The following is a 23973-nucleotide window of genomic DNA, read 5'->3' as shown; positions in this document are numbered from 1 at the left end:
ACATTCTGGTCTTACAGCAAGGTCAACAAGGGGTATTCAAAAGACAAAAAACTGATAAATGTTTGTGGCCAGCTTCATGTCTTTTTGTTTTGGTAAAGCCCCGCCTTCTGGAAAAGTGTGTATAAGAGTCTTACTATGTCCGATTCAAATCAGAAAGCCGGTAAGCTTTCTCACTTTCTGTAATTTCTTTGCAAATAAATATGAAAGTTAAACTCAAGTATAGCTATCGTTGTTTTTACTGGGATCTGTTACATCAGACGATGCTCACCTGTGAAATGTTAAAAAGGCCATTTTCCCCTAACAGTTTGGCGACGAGGATGGGATCGCTAACTTGGTTCTTCCCTATACAGAACAGTCTCGGAGTCTGTGACGCGGACAGACAGTGTACACTGCCAGGGGTTAGAGTCCCTTGAACCGAAACACCCACCCCACGAAGGGATTGTAAGCCATCGCCTATGAGGAAGGATTATGGTTTCCGGTCCAGTTCTGAGATGTTTATGTGTGGGGTAATCAATACGTGATCCTAAAAAAAAGAACACTCAGATGAGGCCATAGTAAATCACTAAAAGGTACCTAATTTGGCCGATGGGCCAATCACTCTTGCAGTGATTCAAACACAAGAGCCGGTATGCTCTCACTAACACTCTGGGACTGGGTTGATAGCGCTGATAGAAGTAATAGTTAATAGTTATCTATAATAATTGATTGGCCTTAGTAAGAAAGTTAAACTCAAGTATAGCTATCATTGTTTTTACTGGGATCTGTTTCATCAGACGATGCTCACCTGTGAAGTGTTAAAAAGGGCATTCTCCCCTAACAGCAACAAGAAACACCTGTCAGTCACATGTTCCAATACTCACCAAAAGATTGTGCGGTCTGATACAAAAAGGTGATATGTTTTAAGTTCTTTAACAAATCTAGATAAAAATATTCTGAAAATATTCTGAAATATATATGTGTACATCTTTTGACCTCAAACTCAATTGTCTTCAGTGTATAGCAAAAACAAAGGATTTGACCTTGCTGTTCCAATACTTTTTGAAGGGACTGTATATATATATATTTTAAATGTACATTCATTCTCTATCCCTGCTCGCAAAAGACTAATATTGCCCTCATTATTGTTGTCATTATTGATTATTCTTTCAAGCTTTTGCTTGTTTTCCTCTGTATTTAATTTGCCCCTGTTCACTGTTTAGCTGCACAGAGTGGCAGTGTCCTGCCTTGTGTTTGCTTGCTTTGGTGTCTTCTGCTTTCTGTTACTGGTTTACCCTGAGTTCCAGTCCTTTGGTAGTGTCCCTTGTTCCAATGTTTATTTTTATTCCTGTGTATTACCGTTTTGCGTGTGTTAATTTTAGTTTAATAAATCGCTTGGTTTCTCCTGGTTCCTGCCTTGGTTCTCTGCACTTCATACCTCGCGTAGCATGTATATTGACACGCAGAATGCAGAAATACAAACAACTCCAAAAAATAATTATTTAATGGAAGAATCAAATACCCTTATCACACATGGGAAGTAATTGCTCTTTTCATTATTATGCACTATTATTATCCCTTAATTGCTGAATCTTTCCAAGAGGAATTCAGTATCTTTATCTTGTGGTTACACATATATAATGCAATAAATGGCAGGCATTTATATTACGCCTTTATCCAAAGCGCTGTACAATTGATGCTTCTCCATTCACCCATTCATACACACTCACACATCGATGGCGATTGGCTGCCATGCAAGGCCCCAATCAGCTCGTCAGAAGCATTTGGGGGTTAGGTGTCTTGCTCAGGGACACTTCGAAACAGCCCGGGCGGGGGGTCGAACCGGCAACCCTCCGACTGCCAGACGACTGCTCTTACTGCCTGAGCCATGTCGCCTCCAATAATAGATACTGTAAATCAAATTAATCATTTAATTAATGTTTAAGATATCACTGTATTTGTTTTCATTCGGAAGTTATGTTATCAATACAACATATTTGATGGCGGGTTTATGCTTAGTGGGGGACAGCACAGAGCTTGTAAGGCTTGGGGCTGTGGATGGCTCCCATTCTGTACTCAAGACAGGGCTCTACTCCAGGTGGGGGAGAGAAGGTGAATCTCTGGAGGAGAGACGTGAAGAAGAGGAACAGCTCCATCCGAGCCAGCTGCTCCCCCAGACACACCCTCTTACCTTAGGAAACCAAAAATACATGCGGTTATGCATTTCAGAACTGCATGCTCGTATTTAAATGATTGCTCGAGAATTAAATAATATGAAAATGCATTCATGACTACAAAGGTGAAGATTACTAAAAAATAAGGTTACATGAGCAACAGCAAAAAATTACAATTGGTAAGTTGTAACTGGCTATAACGGGATGGCAGAAAGGATGGTACCAGCTGAAAATGGCATGAAGGCATCCCTTCTTCTGAAGTTCCCTTCTGCATCCAGGAAATGTCCTGGATTAAAGGTTTGGGGAGTCTCCCACTCACTCGCATCAAAAAGCACAGATGATAAAGTTGCCATCACCATTGTACCCTAGAGCAAAAGGTAAATTATAGCATCAATCCCAATCTGCATTTTGAGTACATTAGTTTATTAGGTATTTATTACTTATTTTTTTAACGTATTTGTCTTCTGATGCTGTAGTCCCTCAACTTCAAGTTTCGATATGTTGTGTGTTAAGAGATGAAATTCAGCATACCACTGTGGTTATTTGAGTTACTGTCGCATTCTTGTCAGTTTGACCTAGTCTAGCCATTCTCCTCGGACCTTTTAAGGGGTATTTCAGCACTGCCTTCTCCTGATCTTTTCTGTTTTTTGCGTAGTTCTCTGTAAACTTGATGATTTAGATTCAGCAGATTTGGAGATAATCAAACCTCCCCGTCTGGTACCAACAATCATTACACAGACAAAATCACTTGGATCACATTTCTCCCCCATTGATCTGAACAACTGAACCATTTGACCAAGTCTGCACCTAATAAAGTGGTCACTGAGTATAGCTTCTTGGACGAAAGTGTTAAACAACAAAATAGAAAATATCCTAAACGGCAGCATGCTGTAACAATCAACTTAAAAGTATACAAACAGACGCTGTACCTTTGGTATGATGTATTCTCCAATTTGCATGTCTTTGACAGCCATACGGGCTACATTGAGGGGTAAAATGTTTCCCATCCTCTGAATCTCATGGATCACAGCATCAGTGTAGGGCATGTTGGGTCGGTCTGCCATGGAGGGCAAGCGCGACTGGCCAATCACATGGTCTATTTCTGCACGCACCTTTTCTAAACATAAATACAAAACAATACAGCTGTATCTTTCACATATACACTGCAATAATTACACTGATTGGTACATGTTATATTATTCCATATTAATTTCATTAAATGTATTTTAAGAACATATAATGCAGTCCAATGCAGTAAGTATTTGGACATTGACCTATTTTTGCTGTTTTCACTCAGTACTCATGTACGATTTACATCCCTTTTTATACATAATCCACCCAAGACGTTTCTGAAAACATTTGAGGCAAGAAATACGCCATGCAGTTGCTGAATCGTGATTCATATTTGAACTGCAAAGTTTGAAAGTTTGATCCATGTTGAGTGTGGCAGGCAAGCTGTGCTGACAAACACTGCTAGGCATGTCAAGTTACATGACACGTACAACAGGTTGGGACCCATCGTAAATGTTGCTCCTACCTAAGGCAAAATTCTAAATCAGAAAAAATTGACAAAAACTGCTTTGGGTGCTTTGGCATGCTGTTCCTTTTTTATGACACTTTCCTCTTTCCATCACTCAGGTTGATTTTCATCTCATATGTCCATAACACTTTGTTCCAGAACTACAGGTTTTATGTATGTTAATGTATGTTTTTTTGCATACTGTAATCTGGCCATTCTATTCTTGAGGCTTACTAGGGGTTTGCACCTTATGGTGAACCCTCTGGTTATTCTGGCATAGTCTTCTCTTGATGGTCATCTTTGACACATCTATGCCTACATCCTGGATATTGTTCTTGATCTGGCGAACATTTACACATTTTTCTTCACCATTCCAAGGATTCTTTTGTCATCCACAACACTGTCTTCCATGGTCTACCAGCTCACCAGTGCGTCCTTGCATCTTAACAATGTACCAAATAGTTGATTTTGCCTATGTTTCTGATTGATTTATTTTGATTTTGTAGCCTAATGATGGCCTGCTTTACTGGCATTGATACATTTTTGGTCCCAATGTTTTTTTCTTTTTCTTTCCATCCCTCATGAATAAACCCATATCTGATGGGTCACAGAGGGTGCATCAGGGGGAGAATCTGAATTCAGACGATCATAATCACAGGGATATTACAAAAATAGTTACATTTCAGTAAGAAGAATTGAAGTTTAAATGAATAGCTTGAACTATTCCCTAGCTTGAATGATGCCTACCTTGTACATCAGGGTATTTGATCATAAACAACAGGCCCCAATTCAATGTGGTGGATGTGGTCTCAGTTCCAGCCACAAATAAATCCAAAGTGCAGAAACACAAGTTTTCTTCATTGAACCCCGCATCCACATCATTTTTCCACTGCAGAATGAATGAAATATGTTAAATTTGCATGGAACTACAACTGGGAAAATACAGACTGTAAAAGTCTGAGGATCAAAACTTTTCCTCCCAGTTTGTCTATCTGGAGTGAAAAACTGAAAGGGGTTCCTATTGCATACATTGCAGTAATAAGGTCCTGAACCAAATCCTGACCATGCCAATGGTTGGGAATCCAAACAACAAACCACAGTCTAGAGCCACACAGTGGCCCACAATGCCATTCTGGGATAGAGGGCTTTGCCCAGTAGGAATCGGGACACCTATGTAGTCTGTCTACATCAGCTGTGCATGAATCATACTCCTCTGACAAGGCTTTACAGCTGAGCTGATGGACTGCAGAGCACAAAAAATAGAGGCAATTGGCAGCAAACACTTCAGAGGATACGCATGCCAACCTGTATTCATCCAAATTCAGGAAGATGCTGCAACAATGGAATGTACCAACAACTAGCTTTAAGCATTCCCAAATAGGGAAAAAATAAAAACGGCCGAAAATGTATTACAGTCAATACCTTTTCCATCTCTGCCAGGAAGCAGTCAATGTAGTCTCTGGGTACTGATGGGTCCCAATCATTCTTGTGTTCCTTAATTTTCAACTTCACAAAGGAGATCACCTTATCCCAATGTTCAAATATTTTTTGGTGGGGACCAGGTACTTTACGCATTATCCAAGGAAATGCGTTGTATAGCTAAAGTAAAGAAACTGAATATGACGCAAATACATTGTTCTCACAATAAATTAAGCAATTTCATAGACTAAAATGCACTTACGTGGGTTCAGTTATAATAATAACATATGATAAGCCAAAGAACTGGCAATTTGTACAACCTGGTAATTTCTACTTTGAATTTTCTAGCCGTTATATTGTATAAAGATGCATTTTGTAATGCCGTCAGTAGTTCAATACACTGAAATGTCACTATCTGTGCTGCCGTTGCACTGCAATTGATTTCTCTAACGTGGTTACCTGTGTACCCCCATCCCAGGCGTGCTACTAGCCAAGTATTTTCAATGTAAAACTTTTATTTTTGTTTGCAAGGTAGCCTGTGAGGGTGATGGCAAAGGCTAAGACTAAATTATACATATTATTCATAAACATGTCAATAAAAACATATCAAAACTATGTAATATAAGCTTCCACAAGAAATACACCTACTGAAATACAAGATATAAATAAATAAGAAGTATACTTGCGCCCAACTGCTTCCTTCTAAACAGAAGGCTTCATTCATTAACCTCAGCAGATATTGAAATTGTTGATCCGTGTACTCAAACCGATCACCAAACACCAGACAGCAGATAATGTTTGAGACGGCATTGTTAATAACAAACTGTGGCTCAAATGGTTGGCCTAGAAAGCAAAGAAATAAAAAAATGAAAATTACTGTAAACTCCCAACTGAAGATCTCAGCTCATGTTCATAAATCATGATTATAATCCAATTATTAATATTAATCAGTTCAGGCTGTCTTGCTGCATATTTTACCTTGTTCATTCCTGAAGGCTTCACTCAGCCATTTACTTTCTACCTGGATGGAAGACTCAAGACTCTTCTTGCCCAATCCAAAATTCTTCAGTGTCATGAGAGCAAACCTCCTCTGCTGCTTCCATGCATAGCCATTGGACACAACCAAACCTTGGCATTGCAAGAAAATGTAAATTAAGAACTAATAAGAACAACACAAAGCCTCATAAAAACATTATGGTCCTTTCTCAAAATGTATCTTCATGAGATATGTGAACTTGTCTCAGAAGTCTGCTTTTCCAATTGGCCCACATGCATTGTTCCAATGTCTCTATAAAAATATATAGTAGGGTTGCTGGATGGCTCATTCTGTTTTAAGGCACCACGTTGGGATGCATGGATGAACCCCATAGTCTTGGAGCAAATTGAGACAGTGCTGAATGTGGTCAGTAGTTCCCTAGGGGTGATGCGCAATTGTCGATTGCATTGCCCAGGGCAAAGGAGGCTTCAATTGGTCAGGGAGTCAACTTTTCATTCTTTAGCAATCCCACCTGGTCAATTGAGCACCTGTACACTGCACGCCAAAGCCACATATGATAGGCTTCCTGCGGCCCAGCAGAAAGAAAGTATTTACATGGCATTTTGTAAAATAATATACGTGTCTTGAATGAAAAGATATGATGCGGTTAATTTTTTTCTTTTTTTTAATAAATTTATTGTATGTATAGTAGAAAGCACAGAATATATGGTTCTTGAGATGAAGACCAGAGATTCATGTCAGGGGACAAAACCGAATTGCTGTGACTTTGGAGGGTATCAGAGTATGCTATAAAATATTGTTCTAACATTGTTCAATTCTGCACATTGATTAAATGTTCAGGAAATTAATTTTACATTCAGTTCACCATGCAAAATTCATGAAAATAGGTTTGTAAGTATCCGGATAGTGGTACAATTTCTGCTCTTTTGGCTCTGTACTCCAGCACATTAGATTTGAAATGAAACAATGAGTGCAGGCTGTCACCTTAAATGTTAAGGTATTTACATCCATATTGGGTGATCCGTGTAGAAATTACATCCATTTCCTCACATAGTCCCCCCATTTTAGGAGAACAAATGTAATTGGAAATTTGGTTTCTCAGCGGTTTCTGATTAGTCAGGTGTATTCAATTGCAGTCTGAAACACTGAACAATAGGCGTACCAACATAAACATTAAGAAGAAAGAGAGCACTGGTGAGCTCAGTAATTGCAATGGGACTCTACAGTTGATGACCAAAGAATTCCCACTTTAACATACAGTCCCCTCCAAAAGGATTGGAATGGCAAGGCCAATGCCTTTGTTTTTGCAATACACTGAATACATGTGGGGTTGAGATAAAAAGATGAACACAAGACAAGAGTTAAGCATTTCAGCTTTTATTTCCTGGTATTTACACCTAGACATGTTAAACTAATTTGAACATAGTACCTTTGGTATCAGACCACTCATTTTTTAGGTGAGCAAAAGTATTGCAACAGAGAGTATTTAAGTGAATGAAAGTAAATAACACTTAAGATTTGGTAGAATATCACTTGCTTGCAATAACTGCATCAAGCCTGTGACACATTGACATCACCAAACTGTTGCATTCTTCTTTTGTGATGCTTTTCCAGGCTTTTACTGCAACCTCTTTCAGTTGTTGTATTGCTTCGGGGGTTTTTTTTTACCTTCAATCTCCTCTTTAGGAAAATGAAATGCATGCACAATTAGGTCTGGTGATTGACTTGGCCAGTCTAAAACCTTCCACTTTTCCTCACTAATGAAGTCCTTTGTCAAGTGTTTTTGGTCATTGTCTTGCTGCATGATGAAGTTCCTCCCAATTAGTTTAGACACATTTCTCTGTAAATTGGCAGACAGAATGTTTTTCTTGACTTCTGTATTCATCTTGCTGCTAACATCATGAGTTACATCATCAATAAAGATTAGTTAGCCCACTCCAGAAGCAGCCATGCAAGGCCAAGCCATGACACTTCCTCCAATGTGCTTCACAGATGTTTTGGATCATGAGCAGATCCCTTCTTTCTCTAAACTTTCACCTTTCCATCACTTTTGTAGAGGTTAATCTTGGTCTCATCAGTCCAAAAAACTTTGCTTTGTGGCTAATCTCTGTATTTCTTTGCCAATTGTAAACTCGCCTTCTGATTCTCACTACTGTTGAGTGCTTTACATGTCTTGTTTTGGCCTCCATATTGCTGCTCGCCTAGTCTTCTTCGAACGGTTGATTGAGATACCTTCACCACTGCCCTGTGGAGATTGTTTGATGTTACTGACTGATGTTTTGGAGTTTTGATTCACTGCTCTCACAATGTTTCTGTCATAAACTGCTGTTGTTTCCCTTGATCAACCTTTTCGATGTCTGTTGCAAAGTACGCCAGCGGTTTCTTTCTTTTTAAGGACATTCCAAATTGTTGTACAAGCTATCCCCAATGCTTGTGCAATGGCTCTGCTCTGCTCGATTTCCCCTCTTTTCTAAGCTGCAAAATAGCTTGCTTTTCTCCCAAAGACGGACAGCTCTCTAGTCTTCATGTTGGTTTATCTTTTTTAACACAAATGCAGTCTTCACAAGCCGAACCCAAGGCTAAAACCAAGAGTAGACATTCAGAGCTATTTATTGTTTAACCAATCAATCTCAACAGGACACATCTGGGCAACAAGAAACACCTGTCAGCCACAATACTTTTCCTCACATAAATATTGGGTGGTCTGATACAAAAGGTAACATCTTCTTAGATGTTCAAAAAATCTAAATAAAATACCAGGAAATGAAAGCTGAACTTCGGATCTGTCATCTCATCTACATCTTCTGACCTCAAACTCAGTTGTCCTCAGTGTATAGCAAAGACAAAGGAATTGAACTTGCTGTTCCAATACTTTTTGAGGGACGGTATTTGATGTTTCATTTCAAATCCAATGTGCTGGACCACTGTCCAAAAATATATGAACCTCACTGTATGTCCAAATAAGTTATAATCAGTTACAGTACCATTGTTACGGACAATGTCTTCAGCCAATGGGAATGAAGGCCGATCCACAAAATTTTCACCATGTTCAATAAAGGCTTCTTTCAATCGTTTGAGGCCGTTTAGGACAACAATCCTTGTTCCCAAATGAATAGTAAAAATGTCTCCATATTGCTCAGCAAACTGTGGGGAAAATGTTCAGTTATTTATTTTTTGAGTAACCATTACTTAAACTACAAAATGCTCACTTTATTGATTATCTAATTGGTTATGTTTAAAAAAAATGGGAAAACTATATACTTTTATTTGAATATAGTTATTTGCATTTTTTTTTATTAAAGGCATACCATGCAAGATTCTCACCTTGAAAATATAATAAAACAAACATGCTCAGTCATTACCATGATGTCCTGACAACCTGTGTCTGTAACTTTTGCCCAATACCTTGCTTGTCATATTTGTAATTTCAAAAACTTAAACACTTAACTCTATGATCCAATATAAGGAGGGGATTTGCTACTACAGTGGTGAGCTGGGTTTGGGAGAGATTAGCCTTGGTAGGTAATCATTGTCTTATCGAGTGGCTGGTCAGCTTTCAGTAGGCTAATGTTATACGCTAACTAAATTAAGTTTTGTAAATCAGCTGGCTGGCCGTGATAGCTGGGTCCCACTAACGTTACTGCTTATATTTTCGGAGATTCTACCACCGTATTTAGGCAGCTCATGCCTAAAATCCAAATAACTCCTGGACTTTCAAAAGACTTGAGATAGTTAACAGGAAGAACAGAGTGATATCGACGTTTACCTGAAGCCAACTAAATGTGATACCGGCAATGTGATTAATTCGTGGCGATATGCAGCAGGCGTAGGCTATACGTCATTTTGCGATTGCGAAAGATCACCTAATTCACTGTTTATTTAGTAAACTATATCGCTCACTATATGGACATTAACTAGTTAGGGATTTGTAATTCGTGAGTGGTTAGCCATTTCAGACACAGGCAAATATTCAAATTTAAATTCTAAAACAAATACAGCGATGTTTTTTGGGGTTTTTTGACAGTCTTTGAACAATACTGATGTATACACATCCGGGTGCTATTTGTGTTGCAATTAATGCATACAGAATGAAAAACGTTCGCCGTAAAATATCATGATTCCACTGGCTGCGAGCCTCCATTAGATTAATGGATATTGAGATGCATCTCTCACTACTTTTATGTGGGTAGCCTATATGATAAATACCTCTCATCGGAGGTGGGTATAGGCTATTAGCAAAACCTACCTTTGCCAACTGAAAGTGGATTTTTGTGGCATCAATACGAAGGATGTCACCGATAAATGGTAATGACCATGGTCCTGGTGGTAACTTTTTCGGAGACCTGCGTTTTAAAATGTATGTAAGCGTCAAAAACACTGCAATGAAAATTAAACAAAACTTGGCGTGGATCAAATCCCAAAAAGAAAGCACAGAAATTGCGTCCATCGTGCGTCGATACACAAAGCACAAGCGGACTATGAACTCAAGTTAGATAAACACGCCTCCTCGCAACCTGGCGGGTGAAGGTGTGTTTTCGTTATACAGGGCTTTCAGAAATGCTGTTCCGCCCATATTGAACCAGTACACAGGAAAGGACAATGCGAATTCCAGTATTGCAAGCCCCATAATCGGGGATAAGACAATGGTAGTTGCCAAGCATGCGAGAGAAACGGTTGGATACTTTTCTATGCGTAGCCTATTTTGTGGCAGGTTTTGGGGAGAAGGGGAGACATAACTCAAACACATCTCATGTCAAATAAATTATTAATAAATTATCTTGGTCATCTATCAGCTCGCAGAATAAGGTCCATGGCAAGCTGAGATTTCTAGATATTGCCATCAGGACTCCAATATTTATGCCTGGTTTGGAGGATATATACGTCTCAGAAGTTTCGTCTTCATTACCTTTGGGTTCGTTATCATTTTCAATACTTATCGGATCAAAATGGTCTTTGGGGGCAGCATGGATGGTGCAGTGGGTAGCAAGGAGGTCCTGGGTTCAAATCCTGGTTTCTTCCCACAGTCCAAAGACATGCAGGTTAGGCTGATTGGAGCGTCTAAATTGCCTGTGGGTATGAGTGTGTGAGTGAATACTTACCGGATCAAAATGTATAGTATATAATGCATAATAAAGGTCTATGGGAGGCCATTTTTCTAAGTCCTTTAAAATGAATTATGACATTTGGACATTTGTTTCTTCACAATCATTGTCTGAAGGCATTATCTGTGTGTGTGTATGTGTGTGTGTTTAGAGTACAGAAGTGAAGTATTGAGCCAAAATCAAGAAGAAAAAAAAAAAATGTTTTGGTCCCAAATGTTATGGAGGGTACTGCATATTGCAAAGTCACCAATTGAACATTGGCAGAGTATCGGGGGTGGTAATGTTTGTTCATTATTTTTTGTGATTTATTGAGTAGAGAAACCACCTTAGGGCACACACCCAAAGTTGTGTAAATGTCCTCTGTGTAAATGGCCAAAGAATCACTCGCAAGTAGAAATTGGGGTGTTGAATTTGGAGTGTCCTTTGAAAAAATGTATACTCTGACACAATTTTCATAATACTGCTCAGAAATATTAAAAATACTAAAAACTAAAACATAATAAAAAATACTAAAACATGTTACTTGGAAAATCTTTTCAATATTTGATAACTTGCTATTCAGCACCACTTTATGTATGCCTTCCAAAGACTAGTAGATATTTTGGTTAAGAATAGCCACAAGGAAAAAAAATCTATTTAAAAGTCAAATTTATTCAGAAATTATACCAAAGTGCCAAAGTTGGGTCCGACCACACAATTACAAAAAAGTGTTGCATATTCAACCAAGTAGTAGGAAAGTGGAAAATTTCTGATCAAAATGTGGGTGAAAAGGTATAATAGGTCTACTTATTTACAAAAAAATGAGTTTTTGGCCAGTTTTAATCATTTCTAAGAGAAGGTTAATTCACAAAACTTAAAATAGTAGTAAACATCTTGTTTAAGTTTAATAGATCATTTGTTCAAAAATTATACAATGCCAAAGTTGGGTCTGGCCAGAAAATGACCAGAAAGTGTTAGATATTCAACCAATTAGATGGTAAGTTGGAAAGTTTCCAATAAAATGAAACTTTGATACTGCAATGCCTGTTTTGATCTGTTCAAACCATAGACGTAGACCAAGAAGAAGCCTGATTTTGGCCACTTGGTTCAAACAGGACCACAATTTACAGGAACATGTACATATAAGATCCCAAGTAATTAAAACAGGCCCATGACTCTTCATGCATTCCCTGGGGGGAATTTTCTGTACATTTTCTAAATCCCAAAGGGTTCCTACTGCAGTACTTTATGATCCCTGTTGCTTCTTTTGCTTTGTGGAGTATCCTAAAATAAACAGAAACAGAGGAATCGATGATATTTATGCAGTGGTCTGTATGAGATTCTCTTGTACAAAAATCACATACATTTAGTACATTTTTTGGTTTAAGTGTACACAGAAATTACTATAGACATCACTAAATGCATGCATTAATATAAGGATACAATACAAAATCTGTTTCTATATATGTCCATCCACAACCACAGTTATATAACATAAGATTTAAGAGAAGGCAAACATGACCACATATTTCCAATGTATAGAAAACAAAACATGTTCTCTATACATATTATTATACATAGATCTACAGAAATGTACTTTGGGTGAAGGTCGGAGCAAATGCAACTTTCTGGGGTTTTTTTTTATTTAGCTTTTATTTTCTATTTGAGAATAATGATGTAATCTATGAGAATGCCAGACATCGATTTTGTCATCTCCTAAAGGTGTTATTCAATACTGTATGATATGCATACAATTGCGAGGAAAGATTATTCTGATTTTGAATTAAGTTTTTAATGGAATTGAGTTTAAACAATCCATTAAAGTTGAAGCAATTTTCCCAATAAGAATTATCTACATTTATGCTGTGGTTTAAGTAATTTGTTCAGTGTAATAAAAAAGATTATGCAAAACCTGTACAGTATAATTTGTTATGTTTGATAATATGATATCTTAATGCAACTTTTCCTGTTATTCTAAATTTGTTTGTGTGGGGTTTTACAGACCTGTGCTCAGCGGGGGACAGCACAGAGCTTGTAAGGCTTGGGGCAGTGGGTGAATCCCATTCTGTACTCAAGACTGGGCTCCACTCCAGGGGGGGGAGAGAAGGTGAATCTCTGGAGGAGAGACGTGAAGAAGAGGAACAGTTCCATCCGAGCCAGCTGCTCCCCCAGACACACCCTCTTACCTTAGGAAACCAAAAATACATGCGGTTATGCATTTCAGAACTGCATTCTCGTATTTAAATGATGATTGATCTACAATTAAGTAATATGAAAATGCATTCATGACTACAAAGGTGAACATTTGTAAAAAAGAAAGTTACATGAGCAACAGCAAGAAAGTACAATTGGTAAGTAGTAACTGGGTATAATTGGATGGCAGAAAGGATGGTACCAGCTGAAAATGGCATGAAGGCATCCCTTCTTCTGAAGTTCCCTTCTGCATCCAGGAAATGTCCTGGATTAAAGGTTTGGGGAGTCTCCCACTCACTTTCATCAAAGAGTGCAGATGATAAAGTTCCCAGCACCATTGTACCCTTGAGCAAAAGATCAATCACAAAATCAATCCCTGCTGATCTGCCTTTTGAGTATATTCCTCTATGAGACTGGATGCTATGCATCCCCCTTGTCAGTGTTGTTATGATTCTTGGATGAAAGTCAAACAATAAAATAGATAATATCCTAAACAGCAGCATGCTTTAACAATCCCTCGAGTATGGCTGACTCTTAAAGTATACTAATAGACGATGTACCTTTGGTATAATGTATTCTCCTATTTGTGTGTCTTTGACAGCCATACGGGCTAAATTCAGGGGTAAAATGTTTCCCATCCTCTGAATCTCATGGATCACAGCATCAGTGTAGGGCATATTGGGTCGGTCTGCCATGGAGGGCATGCGCGACTGGCCAATCACATGGTCTATTTCTGCCTGGACCTTCTCTAAACAGAAATATAAAAAACAATACAGCTCCTACTGTCACATGTACTAGTGATTGTGTGACATTGCTATAATTAAACTGACTGGTGTATGTAATATTGTTGCATAATAGTTTTAATAAATGTTATCTTAAATGTTTTATGAATATCATTTATTTTTAGTCTTACAGTTGAGCTAAAATATACAATGTACAATATACAATTGTATATTGTAAAAATATACAATATACAATTCAGTACAATAAATAGCTTATACTAATGGATTTTGTGAGTTCTCAAAGGTTTGGTTTATGGTATGGTGAGCTCCCCACCTTGTACATCAGGATACTTGATCATGAACAACAGGCCCCAATTCAGCGTTGTTGATGTGGTCTCAGTTCCAGCCACAAACAATTCAAAAGTGCAGAAACACAAGTTTTCTTCATTGAAACCCGCATCCACATCAGTCTTCCACTGGAAGAATATATAAAAATGGTTGGATCTGCATTGAAGTAAACCTGGAAATGATACTCAGTGACCACTTTATTACGTAGACCTGTACACCAGCTATTCAAAGCAAATATCTAATGATCCAGCAACTCAGTGCACAGTTGTTGTTCATCACGATGGGGAAGAAATGTGATCTAAGTGACTTTGACCGTAGAATGATTGCTTGTGCCAGACAGGGTGATTTCAGTATCTCAGACTGCTGATCTCCTGGGATTTTCACGCACGTCTCTAGAGTGTTAATGCGAGAGTTCAGAAGAGAATATCCAGACTGCTTCAAGCTGACAGAAAGGTGACATTAACTCAGATAACCATTATAACAGTACTATGCAGAACAGCATCTCTGAACACACAACACGTACAACCTTTAAGTGGATGGGCAACAGCATCAGAAGACCAATACGTTTTTAAAAAGTCTAATAAATACCTAATAAAGTGGTCACTGAGTTAGTGAGTCTGAATCATTTGTCTATCTGAAGTGCATAATCGAAAGGGGATTCTGTTAGACAGTACGTTTTTACCATACTGAACCAAATTCTGACCGTGCCAGTGGTTGGGAATCCCAACAACAAACCACAGCCTAGGGCCACTCAGTGGGCCACAATGCCACTCTGGGACGGAGGGCTTTGCCCAGTAGGAATCGGGATTCTTATGTAATCTGCCTACATCAGCAGTGCATGAATAATATTCCTCTGACACAACGTTTCACAGCTGATGGACTGCATAACACAAAAAATAGAGTCAACTGGCAGCAAAGACTTCAGAGGATATGCAATAGAGAAAAACAGAGCTGAATGGTTACATTTGATACCTTTTCCATCTCTGCCAGGAAGCAGTCAATGTAGTCTCTGGGTGCTGATGGGTCCAAATCATTCCTGTGCTCCTTAATTTTCAACTTCACAAAGGAGATCACCTTATCCCAATGTTCAAATATTTTTCGGTGGGGACCAGGTACCTTACGCATTATCCAAGGAAATGCGTTGTATAGCTAAAGTAAAGAAACTGAACTCAAAGATATTTTCCACGCAATAAATCAAGCAATATCAGGAACAATAAATGGACTGAAGTGGGTTCAGACACAATAATAACAATAATACACCAGTGGCTTATATCACATAAGTATCTCAACTTAGTCAAGCGAAATCCAAAACAGCTGGGTCAATAAATCCTAAACATGGCAGGATAGCAGGTATCACAACTGTAATATCCTGTTTTCTGTCTGTTAGTTTATTCTGTGTTTTTGTAACTTTATTATTTTTCATATTCATGTCTGGTTTCCGTTTACATTCACTTTTCATTGCACTCATCTTCCCGTGATGTCTGTATCTTTACGCAGTTCTGAGCCCGAGTCACTACCCTGTCTGCATGATTCACTATTCAGAATTTTCCGGTTTCCCACGATTCCTTCTCAGTTTCGCTTTACTTGCTTCCCGCTTTATCTCCATTCATGTTTGTAGATAACACTAATCTACTAATCCCGCCTAACATAGAATTTGTACAGTACTAATTATATTAACACACTAATGTTTGTCCAACTAACATTCACTATTTTTTTGGTATTTATAGTTTAATCATGTAACTAACATATTAACATTCTCCCTATTTCTGCACTGCTCTGTAGCTCCACCTCCCTGTTCTATCTCTGCTTGTCTGCCTTAATTCTGCTTAGTGTTCGCGCCTGTTCTCTAACTATCACTGCTTTCCCAATTGTGTACTCCCTAATCTGGAACCATTTGTATTACATGTGAGTCTTCGTTCCACCTAGGTTCTCTCTTTCCTCTGTGTATATAAGCCCCAGTCTGAGTCTTCACATTTGTCAGAACATTGATCATAAATTCAGAGACGATTTTGTGTAAGCCTCTAATTTTTGAGATTCCTGAGACACCCTTTTACCTGACATCGAGTTTTGATTATTCCCTTCAGTTTTGGTTGCCTGAGATTTTTGGTTTTTGATCCTCGCTTTGTTTACAACTCTCCCTGTGCCTACTCCTCTGTACCTCTGATCTCCTGGATTTTGACCTGTGGACTGTTTTTGTGACTTCCCTTCTGCTTCTTGATTTGGCACTGTGTCTATCTGATTACCTGGCTTTGACCCTCGGACTCTATAAAGACGTTTTTTGTCTGCGTTTGGGTTTCTGGCCGCGAGCTTACAACAACACTAGTTATAAACTCTGTTAATTTTCCCTGCCCTCCTCCTGCAATTGATTTATCTAAATTGGTTACTTCTGTGCCCCCCATCCTGCGTAGGATACTAGGCAAGCATCTTCAAAGTTAAACTTAACTGAAATAAGCTTGGGTATACTGCTGCTACCACTACTGTATAAGTGCTGCCACAACAAATATATCTGGTGAAATATGAGATGCAAAATAAGAAGTATACTGTACCTGTGCCCAAATGCTTCCTTCTAAATAGACGGCTTCATTAATTCGTTTCAGTAGGTCTTGAAATTGTCTGTCAGTGTACTCAAAACGATCACCAAACACAAGACAACAGGTAACGTTTGAGACGGCATTGTTCATAACAAACTGAGGATCAAATGGCCTGCCTAGAACCACAAATACAAGAAACAAATGAATAAACAGAAAATAATTGAGCTTACTATGATCCAAACTGAATTTCTCAGCTTCTGCTGGTGAGATCAGTGAGTCAGTTATTCGTCCAGGATTCACAACATCAGCTCAGACCATCTCCCTGCATATTTTACCTTGTTCATTCCCAAAGGCTTCACTCAGCCATTTACTTTCTGCCTGAATGGAAGGCTCAAGACTCTTCTTGCCCAATCCAAAGTTCTTCAATGTCATGAGAGCAAACCTCCTCTGCTGCTTCCATGCATAGCCATTGGAGAAAACCACACCTTTACAAGAAAACGTATATGAACTTTATGAACGTGAAAGAACAGGAAAATAACACCTAGGAAACACAACCCTTGCCCAAAACTGTTCTCACATGTCTGCTCAGAGTAAGGAAGAAATAGCTCACAACACAGACTTCAGAGAAGAGCATGTGCTTGTCTCATAGGAAAATAAATGAAAGTTTAATAGTAAACAATGCAACAATAAATAATAATTACCAACGGAAAATAATGGTCCGATAATGAACCCCTTGGGGACCACATGGAAGAATCTTTGTTAGAAGAGCAACCCATTCTGCAAATAAATATGCAAGCCATTCCTATGCGTTGTCAACATATTCAAATGTTGCAACATTATGACTGTGATTCAGCAATCAAAAATAAAAAAGGAGGCTGAAAAATTGTGGAAAAGTGCAGTGCCCATGCTAGCAGATAAACATAAAACAAGCAACAGTTATCCTGTTTGGGATGCCAAGAATGCCAAGAATTATATTACAGAACAATGAAATGATTATTACACTGAAAAAATAATGTTTTTGCATTCAGTTCAGCATATCAAAGAATTCAAGAAAATTGCTGCTTAAATGTCTCAAAATAAGAGAAACAGATAAATTACTGTACCGTAATGGTTAGGGTTGAGGTCTTCAAACAATGGGATTCGGGGTCGATCCACAAAATTTTCCCCCTTTTGAATCAAGGCCTCTTTGACATATTTGAGGTCATGTAGGACAACAATCCTTGTTCCCAAATGAATACTATAAATGCCACCGTATTGCTCTGCAAACTAGGGGGAAATCATTTTCAGTTATTTATTTTTTCTGAAATCACATTTACAACTGGAAAATGACACAGATCATAAATTCCGTTGCTTCAAATTCAAACCAATGTTCTTTATTGAATTACTTCCATGAAACATTAACCAATCTGTACTAATATAATATCACAGAAATGGTATGAAACATTGATATTCCAGTTTATTTTGGTAACCTTTTATTTCATATTCTAATAATGGCTTCCTTGACTTTCATTGGCAGAACTCTTGATGACCGTCATGTTGACAAACACCAATAAGAGACTCCAATGACAATCAAAAATGTAGAATCAAGACTACAGTAGAAGGTAAATGGTAAATTATATCAAAGCTCTCTTATACTTGTACCAATGAAGCAATTGAACACACTTGATTAATAAGACACATGTGAAGCCATTTTTCCCAAATGTTTTGGCTCCCTGAAATGGGGGGACTAAAAAAGGATGCACTAGCAGATCCCCCAATGAGGATGTATATACACTCATATTAAAGGTAACCTCAGAATTTCTGGAGCCTGAAACTCTCAAAAGACCTTGATTTTTCAAAACAATAATTATGGCCACTACATTTCATTATTTTGTTTGTGAGGGTAGCCATTTTTACTAAAACAGCTAGTGTGAACGCTTTGTCAGATTCTAAGAAGCAAAAAAGTTTAAATGCCTATAACTTTTCAATCATTTAACCATTCAAGTTGAATATTTGCATACCATGTCCTCATGTCAGTTTCCTATTGAAGGTTCAATGATGAAGTCATATGACCAATCAGGTGTTAACTTTCTACTGCTACTATAATAATAATAATAATTATTATTATTATTATTATTATTATTATTATTATTATTATTATTATTATCACTACTACATTTGCCACATTATGCTGCAAATTGCCATTTTTATTTGTAAAATCTATGAACATGATAGGCCTATAGTATTGAAGAGCAGTTAGCCCACTCTCTATTCTTTAAAATAATTAGGCTATACCCTTCAATTATACATTTTGATTTGTTCTTCAGTTATTTTTTATTATAAAAGCGGTCATAAACTCTTAACATAATAGTAGGGTTAAATAGTGCCATGTATTTTGGAGGAATTTGCTGTCCCATAATTCCACATTTCTATAGTAGAAATTCCCATTGTCGATGGCCTGTATACCTGGAATGGTCTTCTTCAAGATTATAGAGGTTTTTCCATTATACAGTTCAATTTTAATTTATTTTTATAGATTTCTGAAAAGTAGCATTTTTAAATACAATTACCATTTTGAAGGGCTTTACAATCCCTACAATTTACAAGGAATTGGCCTTGGTTCCAATTAGCGTTGCCACACGTTTTCCCGGGATTGTTCTCTTTTTGAGCGACTGCCCCGGAAAATGACTATTCTTTCCCGGGACACGAATTGTCCCGGTTTCTTGCACTTCTAAATGAGTTCCAAATAAAACCGGATTCTTCTACTGCTATTCTGTGTTTTCCTCTTTACGTTTAGACATCCAATCCCTTGTCTATAAACAGGTAAAAATTAGTAAAACACGGCGACGATTGGCAATATGCCTATATTTATTTTTAATTGGTAGCAGAAATACGAAAGTTTACCTTATCACCTAGCAACTGCTGCACGGGCAGTCAGTCTGGCGCGTGCATTCCCTTCAACGACCCCACCGTGGGAAGTTCAGCTAGCTACTAGCCTAGAGGTAAACGCCTAATACTTCTGATTTATTTTTGATTTATTTTGTCGGTTTTATGGTCTGAGAGACGGACGAGGAGGACGAAAGAACAAAATCAGACAAGCAACCAGCAGCACACACACACACACACACACACACACACACACACACACAAACGATATACAACGTACAACTCAGACTGGGCAAAAAGAGAGCACTTTTCTGAATGGATAAGGCCAACCCAAGGAGACCCGTTCTCCGCCACATGTATTTTGTGTCCAGCCAAGATCTCAATTAAATATGAAGGGAAAGCAGCACTGGAAAATCATGCAAAAACAAACAAGCACCAGAGTGTTGTGTCAAGCAAACGCAAAACTATACCCTTTGCAACCTTTATGACAAAAAAAGGTTTTAATGTAGAAAGGGACAGCAGCAGACCTAGAGTCCAGAGTGAGTGCTGCATCGGGGTCAAGCAGTGCATCCAGGTGAGAGAACTAACCATGTTTTCATCTGTATTTTTAAATCTGTATTTAATGTAGAAAGGGACAGCAGCCGACACAATCCGACGAGGAACCCCGTGGGGCTGGTGACTGCGCATAGGTGCCTTAATACTCTCAGAAGAGGGGAAGAACCTGTTTTTTGTTTGTTTGTTTGTTTGTTTGTTTGTTCGAGCCTCCTTTTTGTGAATAACCCTTGAGAGCTTAAAACTGCAACGGTCTTGTGTCTCACTCTAAATTATATGCACATCTCCCTGATTCCCCCTCTGGTTGCCACAGAGTGCATCTACGTCAGGACAAATGGAGGTAAGAGAGGCAATAGGGAACTGTTAACATAGTATATTCGCAAATATGGTTTAACGCCCCGCGTAAAATGTTCCGGTTTTCCACAAATCAAATGTGGCAACCCTACTTCCAATACTTTAGGAGGGGACTGTAACTGCACGACGTCCCTGTATTAGGAAAACCGCGTTAACTAACCATGGTCCAAACACCGCCATATAAGCCTGTCTCTCTTTAGGGACATTTTCCCCACCACAATTGGAGCACTCTTACCATGTCACTGTATGTTGAAATGGATCGCGAATGGGACTCGTACAAAGTTTTTATGTAAACGGAAAGAGTTTACCAAAGCTGATCTGGAAGTAAATATGTTTAATTATTCGTCATGAAATTATTGCACTGTTCGGAACATGGTGAGCTAACTTAGTGGCCGGAACACGGTTGATTACGTTAACTCTATTTGTACGTACGTCGCCTACGCATGTATGTATGTAAACTATGTATAGATAGATAGGTAGGTAGATGTGTTGACACCTCTGCTTGCTTGATTGGCGTTTAGCAAGAAAACCCACCTATATCTATTTTAGACAGTCTTGAGAATAAAGTAAACTCATTAGCTAGCTAGACAAGATGGACAAATAGCTAACGGTAAGAACAGCTCATCTCATTAGCAGATAACATTAGCGATAGCCAGTAATCAATTAAATTGGGGAGATGAGTTTAACGTGATCTGTTGGCTTGATTTGATTACGTTAGCTGTAACATAATAGTAATACAATCATATACCGTTGGCCTACAATTTAGGACCTTAACGTTATAGGATAATCTACGTTATCAAATAACTTTTAGTTGAAGTAATGTTATAACAGTATATAGAATAAAGTAACGTTACAGTCGCCAAATAATGTTAGCTGTATTTACACAAGATAGTAGCCTACAGCTCATTGCTACATTACAAAAATTATCGATAGCCAGACAGCAAGTAAATTGACGAGATGAGGTTAACGGTAACGATCAAGCTTGTTGGCTTGATTCGATTAATAGCAGAACGTCATCTAGCATTAAACCTAAAGTAAAACCTAAACTAAAAACAGAAACAAACAAACCTTATATTGATCTTGATTGACAGTTGGCACACCATTGTCTTTGCAAACACCATCCTCTTTTGATCATAATTGTGCAATTAATTAGGGGTGAAATGTCTAGGTATTGCACAACTTTGTAACCTTTCGATATTACTAACTTTATATGAAGGCCTAATTGAGAATTTAGTCACGGCTTTGGATATAATATAAGCATTTTAAAATAATTTTGACTGCACAGGGACAGTCAGTTTAATGGATTTTTAAATTGTCGCATGTATTGAATTGAATCGTGAATATTTAGAAGTTTGCTTTTCCATAATTCTAAACACCCAAGTTAGCTCACCAATGCCATGTGTACTTGGCTTGGTCCTCTTTAAGATGTGAGTGGTCTTTCTTGAAAGCAGTGTGATTTTCAATTCCTATAATAAAAATGCACATAATCAAAGTCGTACCTGGGTTAGTGATCTTCAAGAATTTGTCATGGATTTTTAAATTGTGCCATCACTGCCATGTATTGAATATTGAGTTTGCTATCCCATAATTCTAAATACTCACTGTAAAAACGCACGGAATCGATGGCACGGATACCTGCGAAGGTGGTCTTCATGAATATAGTGGAATGTGGAAAAAAGTTCGAGTCCTGTAAAAATCGCCATACATTAACCAGAATGTCCGTTTTGGAGTATTCCACTGTATTATTTTTTATTATTAAATGTTTAAAGACAAACAAAATAACGAAATGGAGAATTGAACGTGCGTGTTGTAGTTTTCAGATGTTTTTCAACGCACGATTTACCGTAAAACGCAATGAAGATGCTCGTAGTTCGACCAACGTTGACCAACGTTGAAGTGCTGATGGCGTGACCACAGTCATGCGCGCTATATAACTGTTGAATACCGAATTCAAATAGTTTGACTGGCAGGAAAGCACCAGGGGAATGTCGGGGAGAGACATCGCAGGCACACATCGAAATATAGAAAGATTAAATATTAATACGTTATTTAGCATTATTTTCGGTTTGTATTTCGTACCGCACTTTTTCGTTTCCGCTCGCCCGCTGGGCTGGACATAATCATTAGCAAAACTCACCTTTGCCAAATGTAAATGGATTTTTGTAGAGTCAATACGAAGGAGATCACCGATAAATGGCAATGACCTTGGTCCCGGAGGGAACTTTTTCGGAGATTTCTGTTTTAAAACGTAGGTAAGAGTCAAAAACAGAGCAAGAAAAATTAAACAAAACTTGCCGTGAACCAACTCCAAAAAAGAGAGCATCGAAAATGCGGCCATCATGTCTTAAGCTTAAACAAAGCATAAACGGACTACTTCATCAGTATATGACGCATGCCAGTGGGAAAGCTTGCTCATAAGCTGGTGTTTTCTTCACGCAGGGCTTTCATACGTTGTGCTCCGCCCATATTGAGAAGCGCACATTTCTCATGGAGTTGTGGCAGTCATATCGGCGGTGCAGCGGGTGCAGTTGCACCTGGGCCCTTAGTGTTTTTTTGGGGTTTTTTTTTTTTTTTTTGGGGGGGGTGGTCTCTACATATCAGTACGTCCGGTCTTTATATTTTAACCACTCACCGGAAGATAACATGACTACACGTCCTTTAATAGTGGTGTGTGTTTACATACCCTTAAATAAGCACACTCGTCTTTGTCATGTTTCATGTTTAGTCATTGTCTTAGTTACGTTATTGTCATGTCAGGTATTATGTTAGTCTAGTCTCGCCATGTTGTTATGCTTTATTTCGTGTTACATTTAATTTTCATGTCATGTTACGTTACATTTCGAGGCGGCACGGATGGTGCAGTGGGTAGCACTGCCGCCTCACAGCAAGGAGGTCCTGGGTTTGAATCCCCGTTGGCCGGGGCCTCTCTGTGTGGAGTTTGCATGTTCTCCCCGTGTCTGTGTGGGTTTCCTCTGGGTACTCTGGTTTCCTCCCACAGTCCAAAGACATGCAGATTGGAGAGTCTAAATTTCCCGTAGGTATGAGTGTATGAGTGTGTGAGTGAATGGTGTGTGTGCCCTGCGATAGACTGGCGACCTGTCCAGGGTGTATTCCTGCCTTTCACCCAATGTATGCTGGGATAGGCTCCAGCCCCCCTGCGACCCTGATCAGGATAAGCGGGTTCAGATAATGGATGGAGGGATGGATGTTACGTTTCATTTTTAGTTATTAATTATTAGTCT

At 38.5% G+C, this 23973-nt stretch overlaps 2 protein-coding genes across 4 annotated transcripts; both read right to left on the bottom strand.

The window, feature by feature from the left end:
* Positions 1-1503: 1503 nt before the first annotated feature.
* On the bottom strand, positions 1504-10548 carry LOC133126034 (cytochrome P450 2J2-like). The gene is made up of 9 exons (XM_061237833.1): positions 10332-10548; positions 9070-9229; positions 6067-6216; positions 5771-5931; positions 5092-5268; positions 4417-4558; positions 3080-3267; positions 2374-2515; positions 1504-2167 (listed from the first exon to the last, which is right to left on the bottom strand). The coding sequence occupies exons 1-9, from the start codon at positions 10530-10532 to the stop codon at positions 1992-1994; spliced, it is 1497 nt and encodes a 498-aa protein (XP_061093817.1). The 5' UTR covers positions 10533-10548; the 3' UTR covers positions 1504-1991.
* A 1367-nt stretch (positions 10549-11915) lies between these two features.
* Positions 11916-23237, bottom strand: LOC133126360 (cytochrome P450 2J1-like). Of its 3 annotated transcripts, XM_061238524.1 has the most exons (10): positions 22869-23237; positions 18064-18226; positions 17296-17445; positions 16976-17217; positions 15402-15578; positions 14416-14557; positions 13920-14107; positions 13562-13703; positions 13171-13352; positions 11916-12450 (listed from the first exon to the last, which is right to left on the bottom strand). In XM_061238524.1, exons 1-9 carry the CDS (start codon positions 23070-23072, stop codon positions 13177-13179), a joined length of 1584 nt encoding a protein of 527 aa, XP_061094508.1. In that variant the 5' UTR covers positions 23073-23237; the 3' UTR covers positions 11916-12450; positions 13171-13176. The 3 variants fall into 3 exon arrangements, with proteins under 3 accessions (XP_061094508.1, XP_061094507.1, XP_061094509.1); XM_061238523.1 differs by lacking the exon at positions 11916-12450 and having other exon boundaries at positions 12837-13352; XM_061238525.1 differs by lacking the exon at positions 11916-12450 and having other exon boundaries at positions 12840-13352; positions 16976-17136.
* Positions 23238-23973: the final 736 nt, after the last annotated feature.

The sequence above is a fragment of the Conger conger genome, chromosome 4 (assembly GCF_963514075.1).
Source record: "Conger conger chromosome 4, fConCon1.1, whole genome shotgun sequence".
NCBI lineage: Eukaryota > Metazoa > Chordata > Actinopteri > Anguilliformes > Congridae > Conger > Conger conger.
This window is presented reverse-complemented; position numbering and strand designations above follow the sequence as displayed.

Coding starts and splice junctions, on each gene's coding strand:
- LOC133126034 (XM_061237833.1), bottom strand. CDS start 10,532: ATGGACGCAATTTCTGTGCTTTCTTTTTGGGATTTGATCCACGCCAAG. Junction 3,268..4,416: donor CAAATACCCTGATGTACAAG/GTAGGCATCATT, acceptor ATTTATGTTTAG/AAAAGGTGCGTGCAGAAATA. Junction 2,168..2,373: donor CTTCATGCCATTTTCAGCTG/GTACCATCCTTT, acceptor TGGTTTCCTAAG/GTAAGAGGGTGTGTCTGGGG.
- LOC133126360 (XM_061238524.1), bottom strand. CDS start 23,072: ATGATGGCCGCATTTTCGATGCTCTCTTTTTTGGAGTTGGTTCACGGC. Junction 17,446..18,063: donor CCTCAACCCTAACCATTACG/GTACAGTAATTT, acceptor TTTCTTGTAAAG/GTGTGGTTTTCTCCAATGGC. Junction 13,353..13,561: donor CTTCATGCCATTTTCAGCTG/GTACCATCCTTT, acceptor TGGTTTCCTAAG/GTAAGAGGGTGTGTCTGGGG.